Raw genomic sequence first — 21,400 nt, 5'->3', positions numbered from 1 at the left:
GTTTATGATTCAATGTACTGCGTGAACCTTGCCTATGTGGTTTATGGTTCAGTGTTGTGCAAACTAAGGCCATTAGAGTAATCATGATTCAGTAAACACAGGTCAGCATGATGTGCAAACAATCCTAGTTATCATTCTCTCCCTAGCCTTTTCCCATGCTTTTAATGCACAGACGCTCTCTGGGTGCAGGAGATGCCAAATACGATTCCTCCTGTTCCAAATAAGGTTTGAGAAGACCAGCACCGCAATACTCCAGCTAACCAGTAGGAGGCAGCAAAGAAACACTGACGTTACAAGCTCTGCTACCATCCTGTGGTCCTCCCAAGTATTGCTGCCAATGCACAAGATGCCTAGAAAAGACCCTTCTGTAAATTAAGGGGGAGCCACTGCTAGGCAATATACAGTAAGTTGAGACACAGACCAGTAATCTCAGGGCAAGGCAGATAAACAAAAATCTCTTCTCTCCCCATTTTCTTTACAAGGACTTAGTTAAAGTTTAATTTTCTTCTCATGCTGAAAGCAGAAATGATTTTTTTTTTTTTTATCCACACTCGTTACTGATTCTACGGTGACTGCCTGGACGAGTCCTTGCAGTTTTCAAGGCAAGGTGTTTCGGAAGTGGTTTGCCACTGCCTCCTTCTTAAAGCAGAGCCCAGCCAGCGAGTGCAGGAGGCGGGGTTTCTGTTGCTTCGCGCCTTTTTCGGGTGTGCGCGGTTTCTGCGCTACCGGCAACTGCTCCTGTCTCCTTTTGCAAAGCGCCGCCAGCATTTTTCCTCCCACCGGAGTGAGAGGACCCATTTATCTACTCACGTAAGTTTTCGAGCTGCTGGGTTGATAGGAGCTGGGGAGGAAGCAGGAGCTCACTCTGCTGCGCGAAGCTGGGCTCGAACCACTGAAGTATTGACCATTTCTGGCCAGCAACTTTCAGTGTCATTAAGCCGCTGCGCCACCACACCCCCCTGAAATGATGCTGCAGCAATGCAATAATTAATTTACATTTTGATTTCTGAGTATGACACCAAAGAGAAAAAAACAAATGTCAAATGGCCTGTGGTTTTTTCTCTTTTTTTATTCTAAACTGTTGAACATATTTATATATACAAATCAGCAAGTCCTATGCCCTTTGTACTGGCCACTTCTCCTTATGAATCTCTACTTTCAGTTGGCAAGCGGAGTTGCCAATCCCTCTCTCCCCACCAGAAATTTCTCCCACCCTTGGGGCATGTGATATTCCTGCTCTTCGACAGATTCTCTCATGGAAGATTTTCTCATACCAATGACTTTCATGTTGTCAGTATGCATCCTCTCATGTTTCTTCAAGCTTTTTTGCGCACTGAAGCATTTCCCACACTGACAACATTTGTATGGTTTCTCCCCGGTATGAGTCCTCTGGTGGCGTTTCAGGTCTCCAGTGAGAATAAAGCATTTCCCACACTGAGAACACTGGTAGGGTTTCTCTCCTGTATGAGTTCTTTGGTGACTCTTCAAATGTTCGGTCCGACTGAAGCTTTTTCCACACTCAGAACATTTGTATGGTTTCTCTCCTGTGTGAATTCTCTGATGTTTCTTCAAATCTCCTCCCTGGCTGAAGCATTTCCCGCACTGAGAACACTGGTAAGGTTTCTCTCCAGCATGAATTCTCTGATGGATCTTCAAACATTTACTCCACCGGAAGCTTTTCCCACACTCAGAGCATTTATATGGTTTCTCTCCAGTATGAATACTTTGATGGTAGATCAAATTTATTTTCTGACTGAAGCATTTCCCACACTGAGGACACTTGTAAGGTTCCTCCCCAGTATGAGTTCTTTGGTGTCTCTTTAAGTGTACTCTCTGAATAAAGCTTTTCCCACACTGAGAACATCTGTATGGTTTCTCCCCAGTATGAATTCTCTGATGTGTCTTCAAAGTGCTTCTCCGACTGAAGTATTTCCCACACTGAGAACATTTGTATGGTCTCTCTTCACTTGGAATTCCTTGATTTGTTTTTAATGACTTTGTATAACTCGAGCTCTTCCCACATTTAGAAGAGTCATTTGGTTTCTTTACTATGTGATAACTCCGATAACAATTCACAGTATCTCCATCACTTTGCTTAGTTAATTCACACTGTCCCCCATCTCTAATAGTTTTGTCCAGTTTATTAATATATACATTGTGTGGGAGGTTTATGGCTGACATAGGACAGTTCTGAAAATCCTCACTAGTGTGTGTCTCATCACGTTCTAATTTGTAGTGATATCTTCTATCACAGTTGGGAAACATGGTTACCTCCCTTCCCGTTAGTACTTCAGAAGGCTGTCTAATTGAAGCCGTGAGATGTTCTGCAAACTTAATACACTTATTGTGCATTCCAACTGATAATTTCCCCAGCTGTTCTTCAGACTTGCACATTTCCTCCTGTGTCTCAGTTGGCATGGGTGCATGGCCATATTTTATATGAGATTCTGTCTGGCATCTACCCTCCAGTTCAGTTTCTTCACCCAGAGGAAGTTCCACTTTGATGTGATTTTCCATTTCATCTCCTGAAGAAAGAGAAACAAATTTTGCTCATGATCTGTTACCTTCTTTTAGTAAAGCTTCTAGTTGTCTATTGAACATAGTCTCTAAGTTACTGCCATTATTTTCATCTTTCCATCTCCTTGATCATATTAAATCCCTCCTTTTAAAAAAATACGGAGCACCAAATCATCCTTTCTATCTTTAGCATATAAATTTGAACATGATAATTTCAAATATGCATTGATAGGATTTGATATGGAGATTCCTAATCAGGAGTTATCTTGGGATTCTGCTGAACAGGTCACCAAAGCCAATTCTATGATAATGCCAGTTAAGAAGGGCTAGTCCTAGAACAAGATGGCTTCACAATCTCACTCCACTGCAGCCTATAAGTGTATTCATGTGGAGTTCTTGGTGCTCTCTGAGCTTGGTTGTTTGCTTGAAGACATTTCATTACCCAACTAGGCAACATAATCAGGGCACAGTTCAACCCTGAGCTACAGATTTTCTCTTCTGTTGGAAGAATGTTCATCTCAGATGACTAGAGTAAGGATGTTGTGATTGCATGTGGGAATGACCTTGGGAGACAGGGGAGGAGCTGAAGCCAGGGCAATGGTCAGATAAGCAGCAACGTAGCTTGCAGAAGGAACATGGACATGGTGAATGTCTCAGAAGGGACCCTTCTTAGTTTCTTGGGCTTTAAAGGGGACAGGGGAGAAATGTACTTTCAGGCTTGCAAGATTCTATTAATGTAATCTTACAATAAAGGAGAGCTAGTACTTCTGTGTGTGCTTCTTGTCTGCACTATTTCTCAAGGCTGTCAGATATCTAGTAGAGACCCAGTCAGTTATGCTTACTCCTGTTCTTCTTGGGAACAGAATCATGGAACCCCTAGTATGACATAACACCACTCTCTCTCCCTTGCCTGAGACTTTGTAATAAGGAAGATTTATATTGGTCTTAGATATTCCTCAAAGTGTCACAAGCACACAGGATGGGTGGAAGAGGGAGGGGGGAGGGGAGGGGAGGGGAGAAGCCACAGCACCACAGGGACTTAGGTGATCTCCACCCATTTAACCTGACTATTTTTCATATATCTTCTCAGGCCTATATTTCAGCTAAAATAAATAGGGAGGGATTAAAACCATTTATGTTTTATGAAGGAAAGCCATCTTTCTATGAAGTCCTTGACCTTCTAAAATGTCAGATTCAGTCCACTGAAATTTACTAGAGCTGCCGGATCCAAGAAGACTTTTTTACCCAAAATATCTGTATTCCCACCATCATCCTTCTGCAGGACTTGCCAGAGCATAGTCTGTCGGCCAGGCTGGGTGAAACTCCGCTTCACAATCTGCAAAGACCCTCCAGTTTCCTTGAGATGTTTTGATCTCTGTAAACAGCAAGAGACACCAATCAATCATGCGGCTTTGACTATCTACAAAATTACACACACTCCATTGCACACCTAGCAAAATAATCACCCTTCTCTCATCAGACTGCACGGAGGAAACAGCATTAAGGTCATTTCCAGTTTCCTCAAAACTCTAAACCAGTGTTTCTCAACCTTGGCAGCTTGAAGATGCGTGGACTTCAACTCCCAGAATTCCCCAGCCAGCATGGCTGGCTGGGGAATTCTGGGAGTTGAAGTCCACACATCTTAGAGTTGCCAAGGTTGAGAAACATTGCTCTAAACAATTGTTCTGATGTCTATAAAATATCAACTTTACACACAGTGAACAGAACAGAACACGCACCTCTTTCCCACACGTTTGCTCTATTTCCTCTCCTTCGGGAGGAAGGGATGAAGGAGAGGGACTTGGGGGTTTGAATCCATTGCCTACAAAGACCAGAGCAAAAGAGAGATTTCAACAGGGGACGTCAGAGCAAGAACGCATCCATCTTTTGATCCATATAGTAAAGAGCTGAAAAAGAGAATAGGAGCGCCCTCTTTTGTAAAAAAAAAAAAAAAAAAAGTCTAAAAAGAGGCAGGTTGCAATTCAGTGGTGGGAAAAGACATTTCTATAGAAATCCTCAGCTCTTCGCTTGACCTCTTTGTCTTCTGGAAGGCTGTCAAAACCTAGCTCCCCTGCCCCCTCCAGCATTAGGGCCACGATGTTAAGGAAGCCCAATCTGCATGCGCATATGTATCTTATGGAACTATTTTGCAATGCCCCATTATTTTTTTGTTTTCCCTTGTACTGTATTAGTTCAATGGGTTAGAGTTCTTTTAATATTCTTTCTGTATGTATCGTTCACCACCTACAGTTACGTACTTAGGATGGGCAGCTGTATACATTTTCTAAATCAATAAACTTTTCATGGTGTTATCTCATTATGCAGGGAGATTACCAGAAACTCTTGCTTAGTGTTTTCTCTTAGGCTTGCTTCGTTACTAGCCCCTTTTCATGAGGAAGCTGAACGGCTAATTAATATACACTGTGATAAATACTGCTTTAATTTTGGCGAAAGAGCCAATGTGGTGTAGTGGTCAAAGGCACTAGGCTAGAAACCGGGAGACCCTGAGTTTTAGTCCCGGCTTGGGCACGAAGCCCGCTGGGTGACCCTGGGCCAGTCCCTCTCTCTCAGCCCCAGGAAGGAGGAGAAGGCCAGGGCGAACCACTTCCAAAAAACCTTGCCAAGAAAACTGCAGGGACTAGTCCAGGCAGTCACCAGGAGTCAACAGTGACTTAACCTCCCCCCCAAAAAACACCTGTGGCTAACAATTTAGGTTTTAAAACTGGAACAGCATGCCCCCCCAGAGATCTGTATGGCTCCTACCCTGTTTAGAAAGTCATTGAAAATGTGGCTGTTCTCGCAGGCTTTGGGACAGGCAGGGTGAGTGCCAAGGTCCTGTAGGATGTTTTGTTTGTTGTAGACAGTTTGCTTCTGAACACTTCCGATCTGTTTTTTTATAGTCAGACACCCAGAGTTGTGTGGTTTCTTAATTGTATTAAAACAGTTAGATTAGTTAGATGGATAGCTAGATCGATACCAGGTAGAACTAGCAAGGAAATAAATTTTAAGTAATCTCTTCTTACTTCTCTTACAGAGAGCATGTTATTTATCAGTTAAGGATTTTTACTGAGGGAGAATATTTTTTATTTATTTATTTATTTTCAGACTTGTATGCCGCCCATCTCCCCCAACGGGTGACTCTGGGCGGCTCACAATAATAAAAAAGAAGAAAAAACACAGGTCTCTCCAAACATGGATACAATCTATAAATAACTAAAAAACATATATTAAAAATGCCCTAAAAACCTCCTATGATTTTAGCCCTTTATTACATTCACCAGTCTTATTTGTTGAGTTCTATTTGTTTCACTGCCAAATGACTGTCGTTAAAAGGAATTTTGCCAAAGTAAGTGCCAATGAAATTCTGAATGAAAGGTTATAAAATGAGATTTATTAAATTAAAACTACAAGAATATCACTGATGTTTGAAGATCTTGAATTTTGTACTGTTTGCTTTCTACTGTTAAATGATTGATGTTATTATAACTGGAGGGCCAGTTTGGTGGAGTGGTGGTGCTAGCAACTGGGAAACCATAGGTTCTAGCTCTTCCTTAGATGTGGAGGCCAAATGGATGACTTTGGGCCCCTCTCTCTCAGCCCAACCCATCTCACAGGGTTGTTGTAGTGGAGGAAATAGGAGGCAGGTGATTATGTACGCTATCTAGAGTTGTGAAAATAAAGGTGGGATATAACTCTAACAAAAAATGAATTCATAAAATTATATTCCACTAAGAAAATGTTGCTCTATATTATAGCAAACCTTGCTCTGACTAAGAAAACGTACAGCAGCTATACACAGAATAAAATGTATTAATCGTTTCTAAACCTTTCGCCAAAGCACTTGATTGAAGGAGTGTAATAAATAAACTGACAACGCCTTAAGATTGTACTAGTTAGTTTAAAAAGACACACAGCAGTTTGACCATGTGAAGCTCTAGGCTATAGCTAAATTCTTGCATTTTTTTTCTCAGATATAAATAAAGGCCAAACGGGCACCTGGTTCCTGGTACAGGGGGTGCAGCTTTTCCGGTCCTTTGCATTTCAAACTCCATTTGTCAAAGTGGCCTCGGCCACGAAGACATCTTGGCCAGTCCTACTTTTCATCTGTCGGCAGCCAAGCGTCCCACAAACAGGAGAACAGTAGAAAACACAAGAGCTCCATGAAGTCTCACCCTGCAAGCCAATCTCCACATTTTGCTCTGTTTTTCCACAAATTGGTCTCTCGGCAGCATTCAAGGGCTTTTTCTCTGCAACTACAAAGTCCATCGGCTCCTCCTTTAATGGTTTCTGAAAGAGAAAGGACAATCCTGCTCAGAATACAGCTACAGGAAAAGAGCTTCCTACTCTTGCAACGGATCCCCTTGGGAATTCAGATCAAGGATTTTTTCCCCCTGACCAAAGGGGAGATGCCCAACAGCTCCCAGATTCTCACACGGTTCTTCTCAAATCATTTAAGCTGCTGACTTGTCTTCTCCCAGTAACAACTGCCTGTCCAATACGATCAAGTAGGACAGGCTCTCTCACTTAGGGATTACAAGGCACATCTTCTCTCCCACTGCCTCCCTTTTGGGAAACTTTTCACAAGCAAAAGATCCCTGGTTTCTGAGACAGACAGTTTGGTGTAGTGGTGAAAGTGCTGGACTAGAAACCAGGAGGTGAGTTTTAGGCATGAAAGCTGGCTGGGTGACTTCGGGCTAGTCCCGATATCAGCCCAATCCTCCACACAGGGTTGTCATTGCAGAGGAGACAGGAGCCATCTTGAATTGCACAAAATAAAGGTGAGATATAAATCTATTCATAAATAACTAAATATCATCTCCCAGACACTTGAACAGCCTTTTGGTATTCAGAAAATTTATAAAGACTTTGTTATCCTAACAAAGCACAGAACTGAAATAATACAATTGTCTCAGTTGCAGTGGAAATTGTTTGAATTGGGTTGATGGTCCTTGCTTAGTGACCAAAATGAGACTGGCAACTCCATCGTTAACCAACATAGTCACTAAGTGAAACACCATGTGACTGCGACAGATTTCTAACATCACTTCCCGTTCGGTCATTAAGCAAGTCACTGCAAGTTGTGAAGTGAGACATCATGTGACCACCACTTGCAACTTCCTGCCAGCTTCTCCATTGACTCTGCTTGTCCAATAAAATATCTTAAAAACTAAAAAAAATCCATTGACTCTGCTTGTCGGAAGCTCTTTGTGAAGCGCATGAAAGGTGATCACATTACTGCAAGACGCTGAGACAGTCATAAATACCCAAATGTCCCTCATGTGACTGTGGGGATGCTGTGACAGTTGTAAATGTGAGGATTGGTTGTAAAGTTACTTTTTCAGCACCATCATAACTTCAAATGGTCGCTAAACAGGGCAGTCATTCAGTAAGGTCTACCTGTATATATCTGGCTTCTTATCTAGATGGTTTAATGGATTTATACAGTCTATTGGATTTTTGTTTTAAACTGAATTATGGAGAGGGAGTGGTATACCGCTCAAGAGTTGGTTTGTGACTAGAGCAGCCTTTAAGCCTGTAAAACAAACTAACTGCCCACGCGCTATGTCACGCTTCCTAAGTTGTGGCACTCTCACTACCACAGCATCAGCACACCTTGAATGTGTTAATGCACTGCACCAACCCAAAATGTGGATGCCTGCCTTTGGCTGTACTTATTGTGAAAATTCAGTCCCTTTGGAAATCAGAGCTTCTGCTTCTGCATGTTGTATGATACCAGCCAACAACTGCGGAGGTACACATGAGAATTTGTGCCCACCATTCTTCTCCAAAAGGAAGCACTTTGTGTTCAAAATTAAAACTGGCAACCTTAAGCTGCATTACACAGAACTTCTTATATTAAGTCAAGAAACTCTTGTAAAGCGTCTGTCATCCTGAAAATTGTTACAGAAAAGAATATTAAAGATCTTTGATTTCAAAATGAACGTTAACAAGAATCGTAAGCTGAAAACTGATCTTTTGGGGCCACTTTGGAAAAGAAGTATAATCCCTGCTTTTCTCTCATGAAGTAATGAAACGTATGGAATATGTCTCACATGAACTGCTATCAGACCAAATCTTTATCAGATTACAAATACTACAACCTACTACTGTTATGCAAATAAGAATATTGCTCATATATTTTAATCTGGAATGAACTATAATTTTAAACCGATCTAGAGGATTTCAGTCTTTGTGATTTGTTATCAATGTAATTCATTTTCAACTAAGCAGATGAAGATGGTTCCTGTAATTCATTTCTAATATTATACAACCTGTTGGACGCTAACAAAATTAAAATTCATACTTACAGGGGAGTTCTCAGTCCTGTCCTGTTGATTCATCAGGAAATCCTCCAGGAGAGCCACAGCCTGGGAACACGTGTCTGGCCTTCGGGCTTGGATCCAGTGCTGAAGCCCTGATGGAAGGCTGGCCTGGAATTGCTCCAGGACCAGCAGCTCCAGGATCTGCTCCTTGGTGTGCTTCTCTGGCTTCAGCCACTGGTGGCAAAGCTCCTGGAGCTGGCTGTGGATCCTCCGGGGGTCTTCCACCTCCTGGCAGCAGAACTGCCTAAAATGCTGGCGTTGCATCTCTGTTTTCAGGGCTTCCCCTCGCAAGATGGCGGCCTTCACCTTCCCATAGTCTTTTTGATCTTTGGCTTCCAGGCTGTGAAAGGCCTCTTCAGTTTCTCCACTCAGCGCTGGCAAAAGACAAGCCACCCACTCTCCACGAGGCCATCGGCAGGCTTCAGCCACTTGCTCAAAGGAGGTTAGAAAGGCCTTTGTGTCTTCCCAAGGAGAAGCCTCTGACATCATTAGATTTGTCCCTTGGGATTCCAGGAAGTGTTGCCATTGGGTTTTCCAGTGCTCCTGCCTCCCTTTCCTTGGATTACCCTCTCCCTTCCACGGTGCTCCCCATCCTGACTGGCCTGTCATATATTCAGGGTCAATCACGCTTCTGGATTTTCCTGCTCCTTCCAGTCCCCTTTCCAGTTTGGTGCCAGCAAATTCCTGGTCTCTCATTGGCTCCATTGCCAACTCCATTCCTTTAAAGGCAGAGAGGAAATATCTTCCAGTTAAATTATAATTTAAACATTTCAGGACATTTGCCCATGAGGAAATGCAGCTGATATTTAGTACCAAAACTTTACAGATTTTTTTTTCCTACAGGATATGGAGGCAGAACAAATAATTTGCGATCAGATTAAAGAAAGGCTTTAAAATCCTGCCATTAAATGGTTATTTTTGAGGAAGGGAGGCTGCAGGACTCACCAATGATGGAGAAAGTCCTGGGGTCAAATCTTGGCGCCACGGAGGCGGGGGGCTTCAGTCAAGCCACTTTTCCCCTGCAAAAGCCAAGAACACCTGGACTGACGGTGCACGCAGTTACTCATTGGAGCGACCGAACAGGTGCCCGCCTCGCCCCAGGGACTCCAGGCACAGGAAGCGCAACGACCCCATTTCGGGCGGAGCTCCTCCCGTCCCCGCGGAGGCCCTTCGCTCCGGCCAACCCGGATACTGATTCCTGCCCGGCTAAGCGGGGAGGATGTGCCGCCGCAGCGCCCCGACGGGCCATCCGAGGGAGAGGCGCCGCCTGCCGAACCGCTGCCTGGCCGGGCCCCCGAGGCGAGGCCGGGACGGGCCGCTCCACTCCACTCCACTCCACTCCAAGCCCCGCAGGTGGGCGGGCGGACGGGCCGGGCCCTCAGCAACCCCCGCGGCGCCGGAGCCAAGGCGGCCCGCGGCCTCTTCCTGACAGGCGCGCCGGCACTTCGAGGACCCCGAGGGGGAAGGAAGCGGCCCGCGCCGGGGGCTCCGCAGCCGCCGCTCCGCCAGGCCCGGCCGCGCCCGGGGGGGGAGCGGAGCGGGGCGAGGGGGTCCCGCCCCCGCCTCCTCCCGGGTCCGGCCGCCCACCCCCAGGCCCCGCGCGCGCGCCCGCCGCGCGCGCCCCCGCCCCCGCGAACGCCCACGTGGTGCTCCTGCCGCGCGAGCCCCCCGTACCGGAAGCGCCGCCAGGCCGCGGGACCCCCGGCCGCGGAGGGGGGAGGGAGGGGCGAGGGAGCGAGGGCGGGAGGCCCTGCTGCTCCTGCTGCTGCTGCGCTGCTCCGGCCGCCGCGGGTCCGCCGCCGCCGCCGCCTCCTTTGTTCCTGCGGGGCCGGAGGGCGGAGCGGCGGCGGGCGCGGCTCCGCACGGCCGCCCCCTCCCGGCCGCCGCCTTCGTGGCAGCTCCGCCCTTCCCGAGGAGAAGCTGGGCCGGGAGGGCGCGCAGGATGGGAGGCCACCCGGAAATCCCGGGGCCGCGCCGGGGGAGGGGAAGCGGCGCGGCGGGAGTCGAGGGGCCTCTCCGCGATTCGGGGGCGGCCGCTGTCTTCCCGAGGCCTTGGGCCGCCGGAGCCCCGTTCCCGCCCGCTCTGGCCGCCGAGGCTGCCCCTCCGGGCCTCCCCTCGGGGCAGCAGGGGCCCGGCACGCGCAGGGGCCCGAAGAAGGCGGGCCCGGCCTCCGTCGCGCTGCCCCTCGCGGCCTCGCCCGCCCCTCGCCTCTGGGTCGCTGGAGCAGCAGCAGCAGCAGCAGCAGCAGCAGCAGCAGCAGCTCCCTCCTTGCCACGTTTCTGCCTCTCGAGAAGCCTCTTCGGCCCCGTTGCGAGCGGGTGGACAGCAACGAGTTGCCTGCAGCCAACCTCCGCCCTCCCTGGCATTTTCTAAGCTTGGAGGGAAAGGCTGAGCCCAATTTTGCAGAGAATCCCCCCAGCCTGATTGCATTGCAGGCTGGGACAAGCCAGAAGGTCGTCCATCTTCACCCCATTCTGTAAACTCAAGTAAATAGTACTTATTCAACAATCCTTGCTTAAACCCACCACGGCGGGTAAATCCAGGCTGTGTTTGACCCCAAGCTATGCGTGAGTGTCTATAATTGAGTGCAGACAGGATCTTTGGTCTGCCAAGATGAAGTTTGTCAGCCCTACCAGGTAGGCCAGACTAAGACACCAAGGCCGATAGACGTCTTGCCGGTATGAATGTGCTGCTCCCTCCATCTGTGAATGAACTAGGGAGGGGCTCATCTGAGACATGGCTGCCTGGGGAATTCTGGGAGTTGAAGTCCACACAACTTGGAGTGGCCAAGGTTGAGAAACGCTTATTTAACATTATGCGGATTTGGCATAATTCCTGTTAGGAGGTGTGGAAATTGCAAAGCACTTGAAACCTGTCATGAATCTCACCCGTGGTGTGAACAGACAAACTAAGAGCTCAAGTCAAACAAACAAATGAAAAGCCTTTTCCTCCAGTACGTGGGACTTCTTTATTATATACACAAGAAGAGATTTATCAATACAGAGTCCACCGACTTCCCCAAAGGTATAGGCATCCTCTCAAAACTACTGTATCCAGAAAAGCTCCATAAGTGCTATTATTTTCTTAGCAGTTCTCAACCAAATCTAAACCATGACACCTGCCAAAAATCTTTCAACATTTTTGCTACAGACTTGAAATGCGTTAAAAAGACATACCTGACCTTAGCAAAGAGTCTCATTTATCCATGGTTTTTGATGTGTTTTTCAATGGGTGTGCAAAATGGCAAAGAGGCATCTGTGCATGTATAAACAACATTTTCCTATGTTTTCTTGTTATCTGCAGTCTTGTTATCTAGAATAGGACCCCACAGCCAAGTGCTGTTTAATTGCTTTTTTCCTATCTTAAGGCATTCCATTTTTTTTTAATATGGAGGGACATAGGCATATTTGTGTTATTAAATTTATTTCATTTATATGCCTCCAAAATCATGCAAGTCAAATTCTGACTTACTGTATATTTATGTATTTCATATACTTGCTTCACGTTTGAACAGGTTGGCAACTATGTAATTATAAGTTCTGTTTTCTATTAGCAAAGTCTAAACAAATTTAAATAAAACAAAAAGATACAAGAATCAAGGCTTGTTGAAGCTAGAACCAAACTCCTGCTTTAAGGATTCGGGTTTTGGGTTTTATTTCCATCTTAAAGATGCAGTCCTCAAGAGAGATCTGTGCTGAAGGCTGATGTCCAGGAAGGATTCATTAAGAGCTGCTTGAATCACAAATCAAGGCTATAAGGCTAATACAGGAAGTTTAGAATGAGAAATTAAATTTAAAATGAGCACTTAGAAAAGAAAATATGAGGATTTAGCTGTCCTGTCCTGATCTGTTTATGAAACAGTACAGAGCTAATTAGAATGTTCTTTACTAAAAAGGACAAGTAAATAAAGTTGAGACGTTTTTAACCCATTTTAGATTAAATACATTTTGCTTTAGGCAGTTATTTTGACTTTCTTTACCAACCTGTCCTGAAATTTTTAATCCTTTATCTCAGGTCTTCCTTTGATGGGTAAAATAAGGATGTATAAATATTTATGTTTTATATCTTTGACAATGAGCATTTATTTTACTAGCCAATCCATTCAACCAGCACTTGTTTATTTTCTTAGTGGAATATTAAACTTCAGGATTACTTTCATCTTTATTTTCAATTTTCATTCTTATCATTTCCAAGTTCTGGTTAAGGCTTGAATATCAAGTCTAGGGGGACCAATAGACCACTTTCTTCTCAGCCAAGAGAAAACTCAATAGACAAATGTATGACTCTTGGTTCCTAGAAAGAAATCTCAACAGAAGGCAATTAAGGAAGAGATTGAAGAAAGTATTAACTTTTTTATCTAGTGAGTAACCAGTATAGAGTTTGTTTTAATTGGGACAATCATTTTTATTTGATTATAAGCAATATCAGAAGGGTATTTTAGAGGTCTCTAAAAAGGGTCTGTGAGAAAATGCAGATGTGCAAGGTGTTAAGGTAGGTATCTGGAAGCTGACAGCACCACCTTAGATTCCTCTTAAGTAAAGATGAACAATAATTGTTCTATTCTGACTGCTTTATCGGAGAAATTATTTCTTCCATAGCCTCGCTGTTTTCCTAATTTTCTAAACATTTCTTTATACTTTTGAACTCTGACATGGGAATCTTTAATACCAGCTTTTTAAATCTCAGCTGAACAGAATGTAAGAATCTTGAACTGTCTGTTGGCAGGGTAGATATGATTTGCTTCTTCTGTTTGACTGGAATGCTTAACTTAGTTAAATAGAGATGGGCAGGTGGTTTGGGTTTTGTATGCTTCTTCTGTGTTTGCCACTGATTAGGTAATGTCATTCATATTAATACCCTTTACTTCGGACACTGCAACTGATTCATTTATAATGCTCTAACCATTTTCTCTACAAAGCATGGTTTATTTCACATTGTGTTTTTATTTTTTCGATGTTTTGCTGACATATTTGTCTATTATTTCAATTTTCTGTTGAGATTGATTTAATCAGTGAGTTAAAATGGGTTTTGCTGCTGCCTACCAACGTTGCCCCCCCTTATTTGCTCACAGGAGCAACCGAAGATCAAAGGAAGGAAGAAGCCAGTTCTTATTCGTCTGAGCTTACGTTCACACTGGCAGGGGGTCCTGTAGTTTGAAGCATCCCCAAGACCTCCTCCCTGCAGGCCTGATACAGGGAGGGCACGACCTGCCTGCTGAAGGTGGTACAAGACGGGATTTTATAGTTGGGGGCAAGCAACTTCAGGAGGTGCTGGAAACCTGTATGTTCCACCATGCTGAATGGCTGGTCATCCAAAGCCATCATCTGGGCAATAGCACGGGTCACCTCGGACGGCTTTGGACCAGGCTGCCTTTTGCCTGACGACTTCTGCTTTGTCCAGCATTGTGGCAACGCATTCTGCGTCAGAATAGGTGCCTTTGCCTTTCTGCTAGTTGGCAACACAGTTCGTGGTGTGGTAATGACAGCTGGAACAATGTTGGCATGATGCCTCTGAAGATGTTTCAGCAACCCAGATGTTGAAAAACGTTTTGAGTTCTTGCCTCGGCTGATTCGTCTCTTGCAGTGTGTGCAGATGCCGTAGCAAGGGTCCTCGGAATCCAGCTCAAAGTGATCCCACACAACGCTGTGCTCTGGACCGTTGCGGGGCTTTTTCGGTGGGGGTGGATTGGTTGGGAGGGCTTCCGGGATCCCATGACCGCCCTCCCTAGAATTTGTAACAGGAGTTCTCTCGTATCTCTTCCAATGAAGTTCTGCCAGCTCAATACATTCATTTCCTGTCCCAACTGGTGATCCTCCCTGTAGTTCTTGTGCTTCCCATTTTCCTTCTAGTTTCTCCCGTTTTACAGGCACATGGTCATAGCTGATCTGTGGGGCCTTCCTGCAGGTATCCTCTGTTTCAGCTTCTCCACACTGAGAAATCTCCACCTTGATGTAATTTCCCATTTCATCCCCTGAAGAAACAAAGAGGCGTTGTAGTCATGGTTTGCTAATCACCTTTTACAAGGCCAGCTTGTCTTTCCTCAGCCAAAGATGCTGAGGTTTCAGCTTGTTCCCCCACTCTTACAAAAAAGCAAACAGGACTATAGCAATGCTCCGACTCATATCAGTGCCAATGCTTTGGGCCCAGAGAAAGGAAATTGAGAAGACTAGAGACTTCATTCTCAGTAAGGCCTCCTGTTTGTCTTCTGTTTATATTCAAGATACAGAGAAGCTGCTCCCACCTTCTTAGCTCCTCAAAATTGTAAATGGTAGCAGTACAATGAGTGGAAAAGGAGTGATGGGTGAATAAGCAACCATTCTTGGACCAGTAGCAGAAGTAGGGCCTTGAGATCCAAACATCCATGGCCTGTGCACAATAATCCATCTGATCTGTCCACAGAATGCCAGAAGTATTGAGACTTCAATAACAAGAGGGGGAGAATTGAACTTCCCCCATCACATGGTATTCCTGGGGTGCCACGTCTCTATTACTATATGACGGTCTGAGCACCAAAGGCTGCATTTCCTGAATTCCCTTGTCTTCTGAAAATCTGGAGGTGGCAGTGGCACTGTCACGGTTGGTGGCCATTACGCAGAGTATCCCAAACACGCAGATGACCCTCCACCATTTCTGTCAGCCCTTTCCCAGCCCTCAGGAGAACCAAGCCTTGCATGGACCTGGTCAGATGGTGATCACTGACCATTCAATATGGCTATTTTTCATATACCCTCCCAGGTTTATATTTAAGCTGGACTAAATGGGAAGAGATTAACATCCATTAATGTTCCAGGAAGGAAAGCCATCTTTCTATGAATTCTCTTCCATTCTAAAAATGTCAAATTAGATCTGCCCATATCTGTTGAAGGTACTGCACCCAAGAAGAAGCCTTTCTTACCCAAAATATCTGTGTTTGCACTGTTGTCAGCCTCCTGCAGGACTTGCCAGAGCATAGTCTGTTGGCCTGGTTGGGTCAGAGACTGCTTCACAATTTGCAGAGACCCTCCAGTTTCCTTGAGATCCCTGGGTCCCTGCAAATACCAAGAGACACCAAAGCCTTTAATACTTTGTGGTTTGACTTACTATCAGCAAAGACACACCCACTTCCCTGAGGCCGACTGCACATCTAACAAACTAACCATCCTGTCAGATTCTGCAGAAAAAACAGTGTTAAGGCAAAGCTGCAGGTTTCCTCAAAACACTTTGTTTCCCTTTAAACAAGTGCCCTGATGTCTACAAACTACCATCTATGTACACAATAGATATAACATGATGCGTACCTCTTTCCCACCAGTCTGGCCCACTTCTCCTTCAGGAGGAAATGGCAAAGGAGAGAGACCTGGGGGTTTGAAGCCATTGCCTACGAAGAACAAAAGAAGAGATTTCAGTAGGGAATTTCAAAATAGGAAGTCTTTTATCGCTAAAAAAATGTAAAAGAGGGCAGGAGGCGAATTCTATGGAGAAGCAGTTTCTAAATCAATGGCAGGAGAAATCTCTACCGAAATCTCCAAGAACTTCTAGTTGCTCAGGATTCAGGAGGTTCTTATAATGGTATGTGGGAATGATCTTCGGAGACAGGAAGGAGAACTGCAGACTGGGCAACTGGTGTGTAAGAGATAGCCCACAGGAGGAGGGAAGCCATGGGAAACATTTCAGAAGGGACTCTCCCTAGTTTTCTGGAGAGTAAAAGGAGAGGAGGGGAGAAACACTTTTGATCTTGCAAGATTCTGTTAATGTAACCTTAGCATAAAGATAGATTTAGTCCTCACAGTTGTACTTCTTGTCTGGACTACCTCGCAGGGCTAACAGCCCCATTTCTAAGGAGGCTTTTTGTTAACATTCTTTGCTGGGCCTTGTTCATAGCCTCTTCCGATCAGGTAGCTGACCAAAACTAACTACCCTAAATTAGCCCCCTTTCATAGAGAGGTAACATTAGTATATACCGAAATTAACCGACCAGCTTAGGTGCTGCACTGTTTACGTCAATGATTTTGCACAGACTGTTGTTCTGAAAAGTCTTCAGAAAGATGAACTGGGCCAGCTAAAGGACTAAATATTGAGAAGGATTCCGATTATAATGCTTAGATACAGACATGGCTATTGCTAAGATACATCATTACCAAAGTTTTACACAACTGACCAGATGCAAGGACAGCACATATGTGCATTCACTTTTCCAGAACTTAGCTGGTGCAGCTTTTCTAGTCCTTGACCATCAAGCTACATTTCCCAAATTATCTCTTCCACAAGGCTGATGAAGTAGAAATAATCTTGCCCCCCCCCCCTTACTCATCTGGTCATCCCAAAAACTCACAAAAGGAAAAGTAGAGGAAAATTTAAGAGCTCCTGAATTCTGACCCAGCAATTTGGCATCCACATTTGGCTCAGTTTCACGGTAGACTGGTCCCTTTGCGGCATTCAGGGGCTCTTTCTCTGCAACTAGGAAATCCACTGGCTCTTCTTTTAACGGCCCCTGAAACAGGAAACAGAATTTTACAATGGGAGAAAGAGGCTCAGAAAGTAACACTGATTCTGATTTTTCAGCAAAAAAGGAGATCCCAGCAGCTCTTTTTTCTCATGAGGTTCTTTGAAAGTCAATTAGCTACCTAATTATAAGGATAAGATTGCCAAGTCCACAGCACCAGCACCAGGATATATCTGATGTGCAGCAGTCTCACTTTTACTGCATTAACACCCGTTATTTATTTAAAAGACTTCTATAGCTGCCCACCTTGTGCACCATAACCCTGGGTGGCTTACAACCAATCCACGGCTGAATTGTGCAAATTCAATACATGGTTGCTTGGCACTGGCTCACTGGTTACCATGAGAGCTCAGCCACTGTAGTTCAGAAGTCTGGGCCTTAGGATGTTACACAGCTAATTGTGGCTTGCTCACAAACTGTGGTTACATAACTGAGGAAAGCTACCCCTGACAGTTTGTACCCACAACTTCTGTTCAGTATTCAAGGGGTCAACCTTGAACTGCATTGCAGAGCTCTAGAAAGTGTATTAAAGTTTTATATTTGTGATATGATTGTAGCAATTATGATATATTTAATAGTTGTCATCATCGTAGGCTGCTTAGAGAAAAATCATACTTTTTTCCTCATAAATTAGTGAAATTTAACAGGATGTAATAAATATAACTTCTTGAAATGAATTGTTTAAATATAACATTATTTGACTATTATGAAATTGAGTAGGTTATAATTAATAATTGCTATATTGATGATGGTACAAAGATAGATACTGCAGACATACTCTTATTTAGAATAATTTTAAAAAATAACACCTTAAATTATTCAGTGTTCTCAGTTTTCAATTAATAAATGGAGGTTATTCAATACGAGCACCTGTTAGGAACTTGAGGATTTGGGTAGTAAAACCCACCTGAGATGTCCTTGACTTGGCCTCCTGTTGACTCATCAGGAAGTCCTCCACCAAGGCCACCGCCTGGAAACACGTATCCGGCCTTCGGGCTTGGATCCAACTCCGGAGCTCCGGGGGGAGGCTGGCCAGGAATTGCTCCAGAATCAGCAGCTCCAGGATCTGCTCCTTAGTGCGTCTCTCCGGTCTCAACCACTGGCAGCAAAGCTCCTGGAGTTGGCTGTGGATCCGCCGGGGATCTTCTACCTCTTGGCAGCAGAACTGCCGAAAGTGCTGCCGCTGCAGCTCTGTTCTCAGGGCTTCCCCTCGCAAGATGGCGGCCTTCACTTTCTCATAGTTTTCCTGGTCTCGGGCTTCCAGACTTCGGAAGGCCGCTTCCGCTTCTCCACTCAAGGCTGGCAGGAGGTGGGCCGCCCACCGTTCCCGAGGCCATCGGCAAGCTTTGGCCACCTGCTCGAAGGAGGCCAGAAACGCCTTGGTGTCTTCCCAGGGAGAAGCCTCTGGCATCGCAGAGTTTCCCCTTCCTGTTAAAATGGGCTGCAGAGATTTCAGGAACTGCTGTAGCTGGGCTTCCCAGCGCTCCTGCATCCCCCGACAGGACTCCCTTCTGCTCTTTTGCGACGTTCCCCATCCCAGGCGCTCCGTCTTATGTTGGCGCTGCACTGCACTGATGGGTTTTTCCGCTCCTTCCACTTCCCGTTCTGTCCCAGCAGACCTTGGCTCATTCATTGCTTTCTCAGCCAACTGTACCCTTCCAAATATAGAGTTAAGCGTTTATCTTTAAATATATCACATTACAGTTAGATATGTAAGAGGGTTTATAAATACAGTTATGAAAAGCAGCTGATATTTTTGATCTGAATATTATACCTTACTTCTCTATACGTTGTGAAATCAAAAAATGAAATATTTCATGGTTAAGTAAAAAGTCTTTAAAATCCAATCAGGAAACAAGTATTTTTTACCCTATCTCATGATGCGTGTCCAAGGAAAGAGAGGGAAGTTAAAAGAGTCATCCTTGACCTTAGAAGATTCTGGGTCAAATCTTTCCACAAATGAAAAAGGAAGCTACTTTTTTTCTCCAAAATGTAAAGGAAAAAAAGATGTGATAGAATTTAACCCAGAGCAAGCAAGTCATCACTGCCCTTTTTAATAGCCAGTCCTACCACATATACCCATTTTATTCCCTCTACTCTTTCATCACGTGTACATCTGTTTAAAAATGGAAGATGTGCCATTGCAAAACCGTGCCATGCAGGATCCTGACAGGGCAACTCAAATGGAAAAGGAGCGCCTGTGGAGCTGCAAATTGCAGCTGTTCAGGGCACTAATTGCCCCCCAGGGTCGAGGGAGGCGTCAGGATGGGCCACTCCAGCCTTGGCAGCGGGGACTGAGCTCAACCAGGTACTCACTGGGATTTCTCTGCCCCGCCAGGGAGGGAGGAAAGAAGGACTAGGAGACGTCCGGCTCCCCTGGTCCTTTCCCTCAAGGCCCCGAGAGGCTGCTCCGCTCGCCCCGGATAGGAAAGGCGCCTCTTTCCAACACCGCCGGGGGAAAGCGGGGCGAGGGGATCTCGCCACCGGCTCCACCCAGAAGGGTCCGGCCTCATCCGAATCCGACCCAGCCCAGCGCGGCCGCCAAGCCCCTTCAGGCACCAAGGAAAGGCCGAGCGGCCTCCGGGGCTGCCTGCGGAGAGCCCTCGCCCCTTTCCCAGGGCTCTGGCTGGGCAGCGGGCCTGCAGCGCTCCCTTCTCCGCGGGACGTCCTCCTCCGCCCCGCCTGAGGTGCTCCATCCAGGGACCCAGGACGTCAGGGGAGCCCCCCCAACCGTACCGGAAGCGACCAGGAAGCCGGCGGGAGCCCGGGCGGCTGCTTTTCCCTCTCTCGGCTGCTCAGCTCCGCCCGCGGGAGGAGGGGAGGACGGCCGGGGATCCTGGGGCGGCCTGGCGACTCCTTCCCTGCTGGAAGGCGGCCGCTCCGGGGGGACAACAGGAAATGAGAGGCGCTTCCGGAAGGTCCCCCCAGCTTTTGCTTCCGCCCTTTCCCCTCCGCTTCTTTCCCTCGGGCCAAGCAGCGCGCGACCGCCCCTAGTGGCCGCCTCCTGCTTGACCGCTCTTCTCTTTCCTCTTCTGTTTGAAGGCTGATCCTGGAAGTTCACCGAGGATGGAAAACTCTCGTTCAGGCTTCTTAGCTTAGCTTCAGGACGTCGTATAGAGCAGTGTTTCTCAAACTTGGCAATTTGTGGACTTCAACTCCCAGAATTCCCCGGCCAGCCATGCTGGGGAGAAACTGTTTTCCCCTTCCCAAAATATTAGAGGTCACTCAAATAAAATTGAGTTCTGGAAGAATCAGGAAAAACAGAAAAAAGGAGTTTTAATTTTTTTTTTTTTTACGCAACTATGTGGTGCTAGCTACTAGATTGGCTGGCTTTAAAGAAGGGTTAGACCAGGGTTTCTGAACCTCAGAGACTTGAAGATGTGTGGGCTTCAAGTTCCAGAATTCCTCAGCCAGCCATGCTGGCTGGAGAATTCTGGGAGTTGAAGTCCACCCATCTTCAAGTTCCCAAGGTTGAGAAACCTTGGGTTAGACCAATTCATGGAAGTCCTGCGGGTCCATGGCCCTTTAGCCTTGAGGGCAGAGTGGCTGCTCCTGAAGGCCATCTGCTTGGAGACCAATAGGCTTCCTTGGGTGGTTTGTGGGCCACTGGGAGAACAGACTGCTGGACTGGATGGGCCAGGGATCCGATCCAGCAGGGCACTGCTTAAGTTTTCATGAGTATGGGAATGGGGGTTGTAAAATACCGTAAGGCCAAAACATGTGTACATTCCTTCCTTACCAAGCAAATGGGTCCTAGTATCTCCTTTGGTAGCTAGAAAGTGGAGTGGAGGCCTCGCTTTAACATACTTAATGATAAATGAGGTGCTGAAGTATATATATCCGCTACCCACTATACTGTAAACAAACTCCCTTTCCATTAAAGATGTGTGACTTATAAGACTCCATGCGAATCTAGGTTTCTTGGTTGTGCATGGATGTTCGTGTTGGGCCAGAAAGTGAGGGGCTGCGCGTGGCCAAACCAAATGTACAGCATCTCTCACAACTGGCCGCATGGCCGCATCTTTTAGGATCTGCATCTCAGCAATACCTTGAGGTTGCTTCGTCTTTGTAATAGTC

At 45.9% G+C, this 21,400-nt stretch overlaps 1 protein-coding gene across 1 annotated transcript; it reads right to left on the bottom strand.

Moving 5' to 3' along the window:
- Positions 1-1,051: 1,051 nt before the first annotated feature.
- LOC103060760 (uncharacterized) lies at positions 1,052-20,226 on the bottom strand. The gene is made up of 12 exons (XM_088129309.1): positions 20,060-20,226; positions 18,231-18,978; positions 17,197-17,311; positions 16,119-16,198; positions 15,737-15,869; positions 13,951-14,812; positions 10,515-11,059; positions 8,826-9,559; positions 6,690-6,804; positions 4,257-4,339; positions 3,763-3,892; positions 1,052-2,525 (listed from the first exon to the last, which is right to left on the bottom strand). Exons 2-12 carry the CDS (start codon positions 18,954-18,956, stop codon positions 1,159-1,161), a joined length of 4,890 nt encoding a protein of 1,629 aa, XP_087985435.1. The 5' UTR covers positions 18,957-18,978; positions 20,060-20,226; the 3' UTR covers positions 1,052-1,158.
- Between the last annotated feature and the right edge of the window lie 1,174 nt (positions 20,227-21,400).

The sequence above is a fragment of the Python bivittatus genome, unplaced genomic scaffold, assembly GCF_059951505.1.
Source record: "Python bivittatus isolate LINGU-HERP-01145 unplaced genomic scaffold, Pbiv_v1 ctg000810_np1212, whole genome shotgun sequence".
Lineage (NCBI taxonomy): Eukaryota > Metazoa > Chordata > Lepidosauria > Squamata > Pythonidae > Python > Python bivittatus.
Note: the sequence above shows the minus strand (reverse complement) of the source record. Positions and strands in the feature narration are given on the sequence as shown.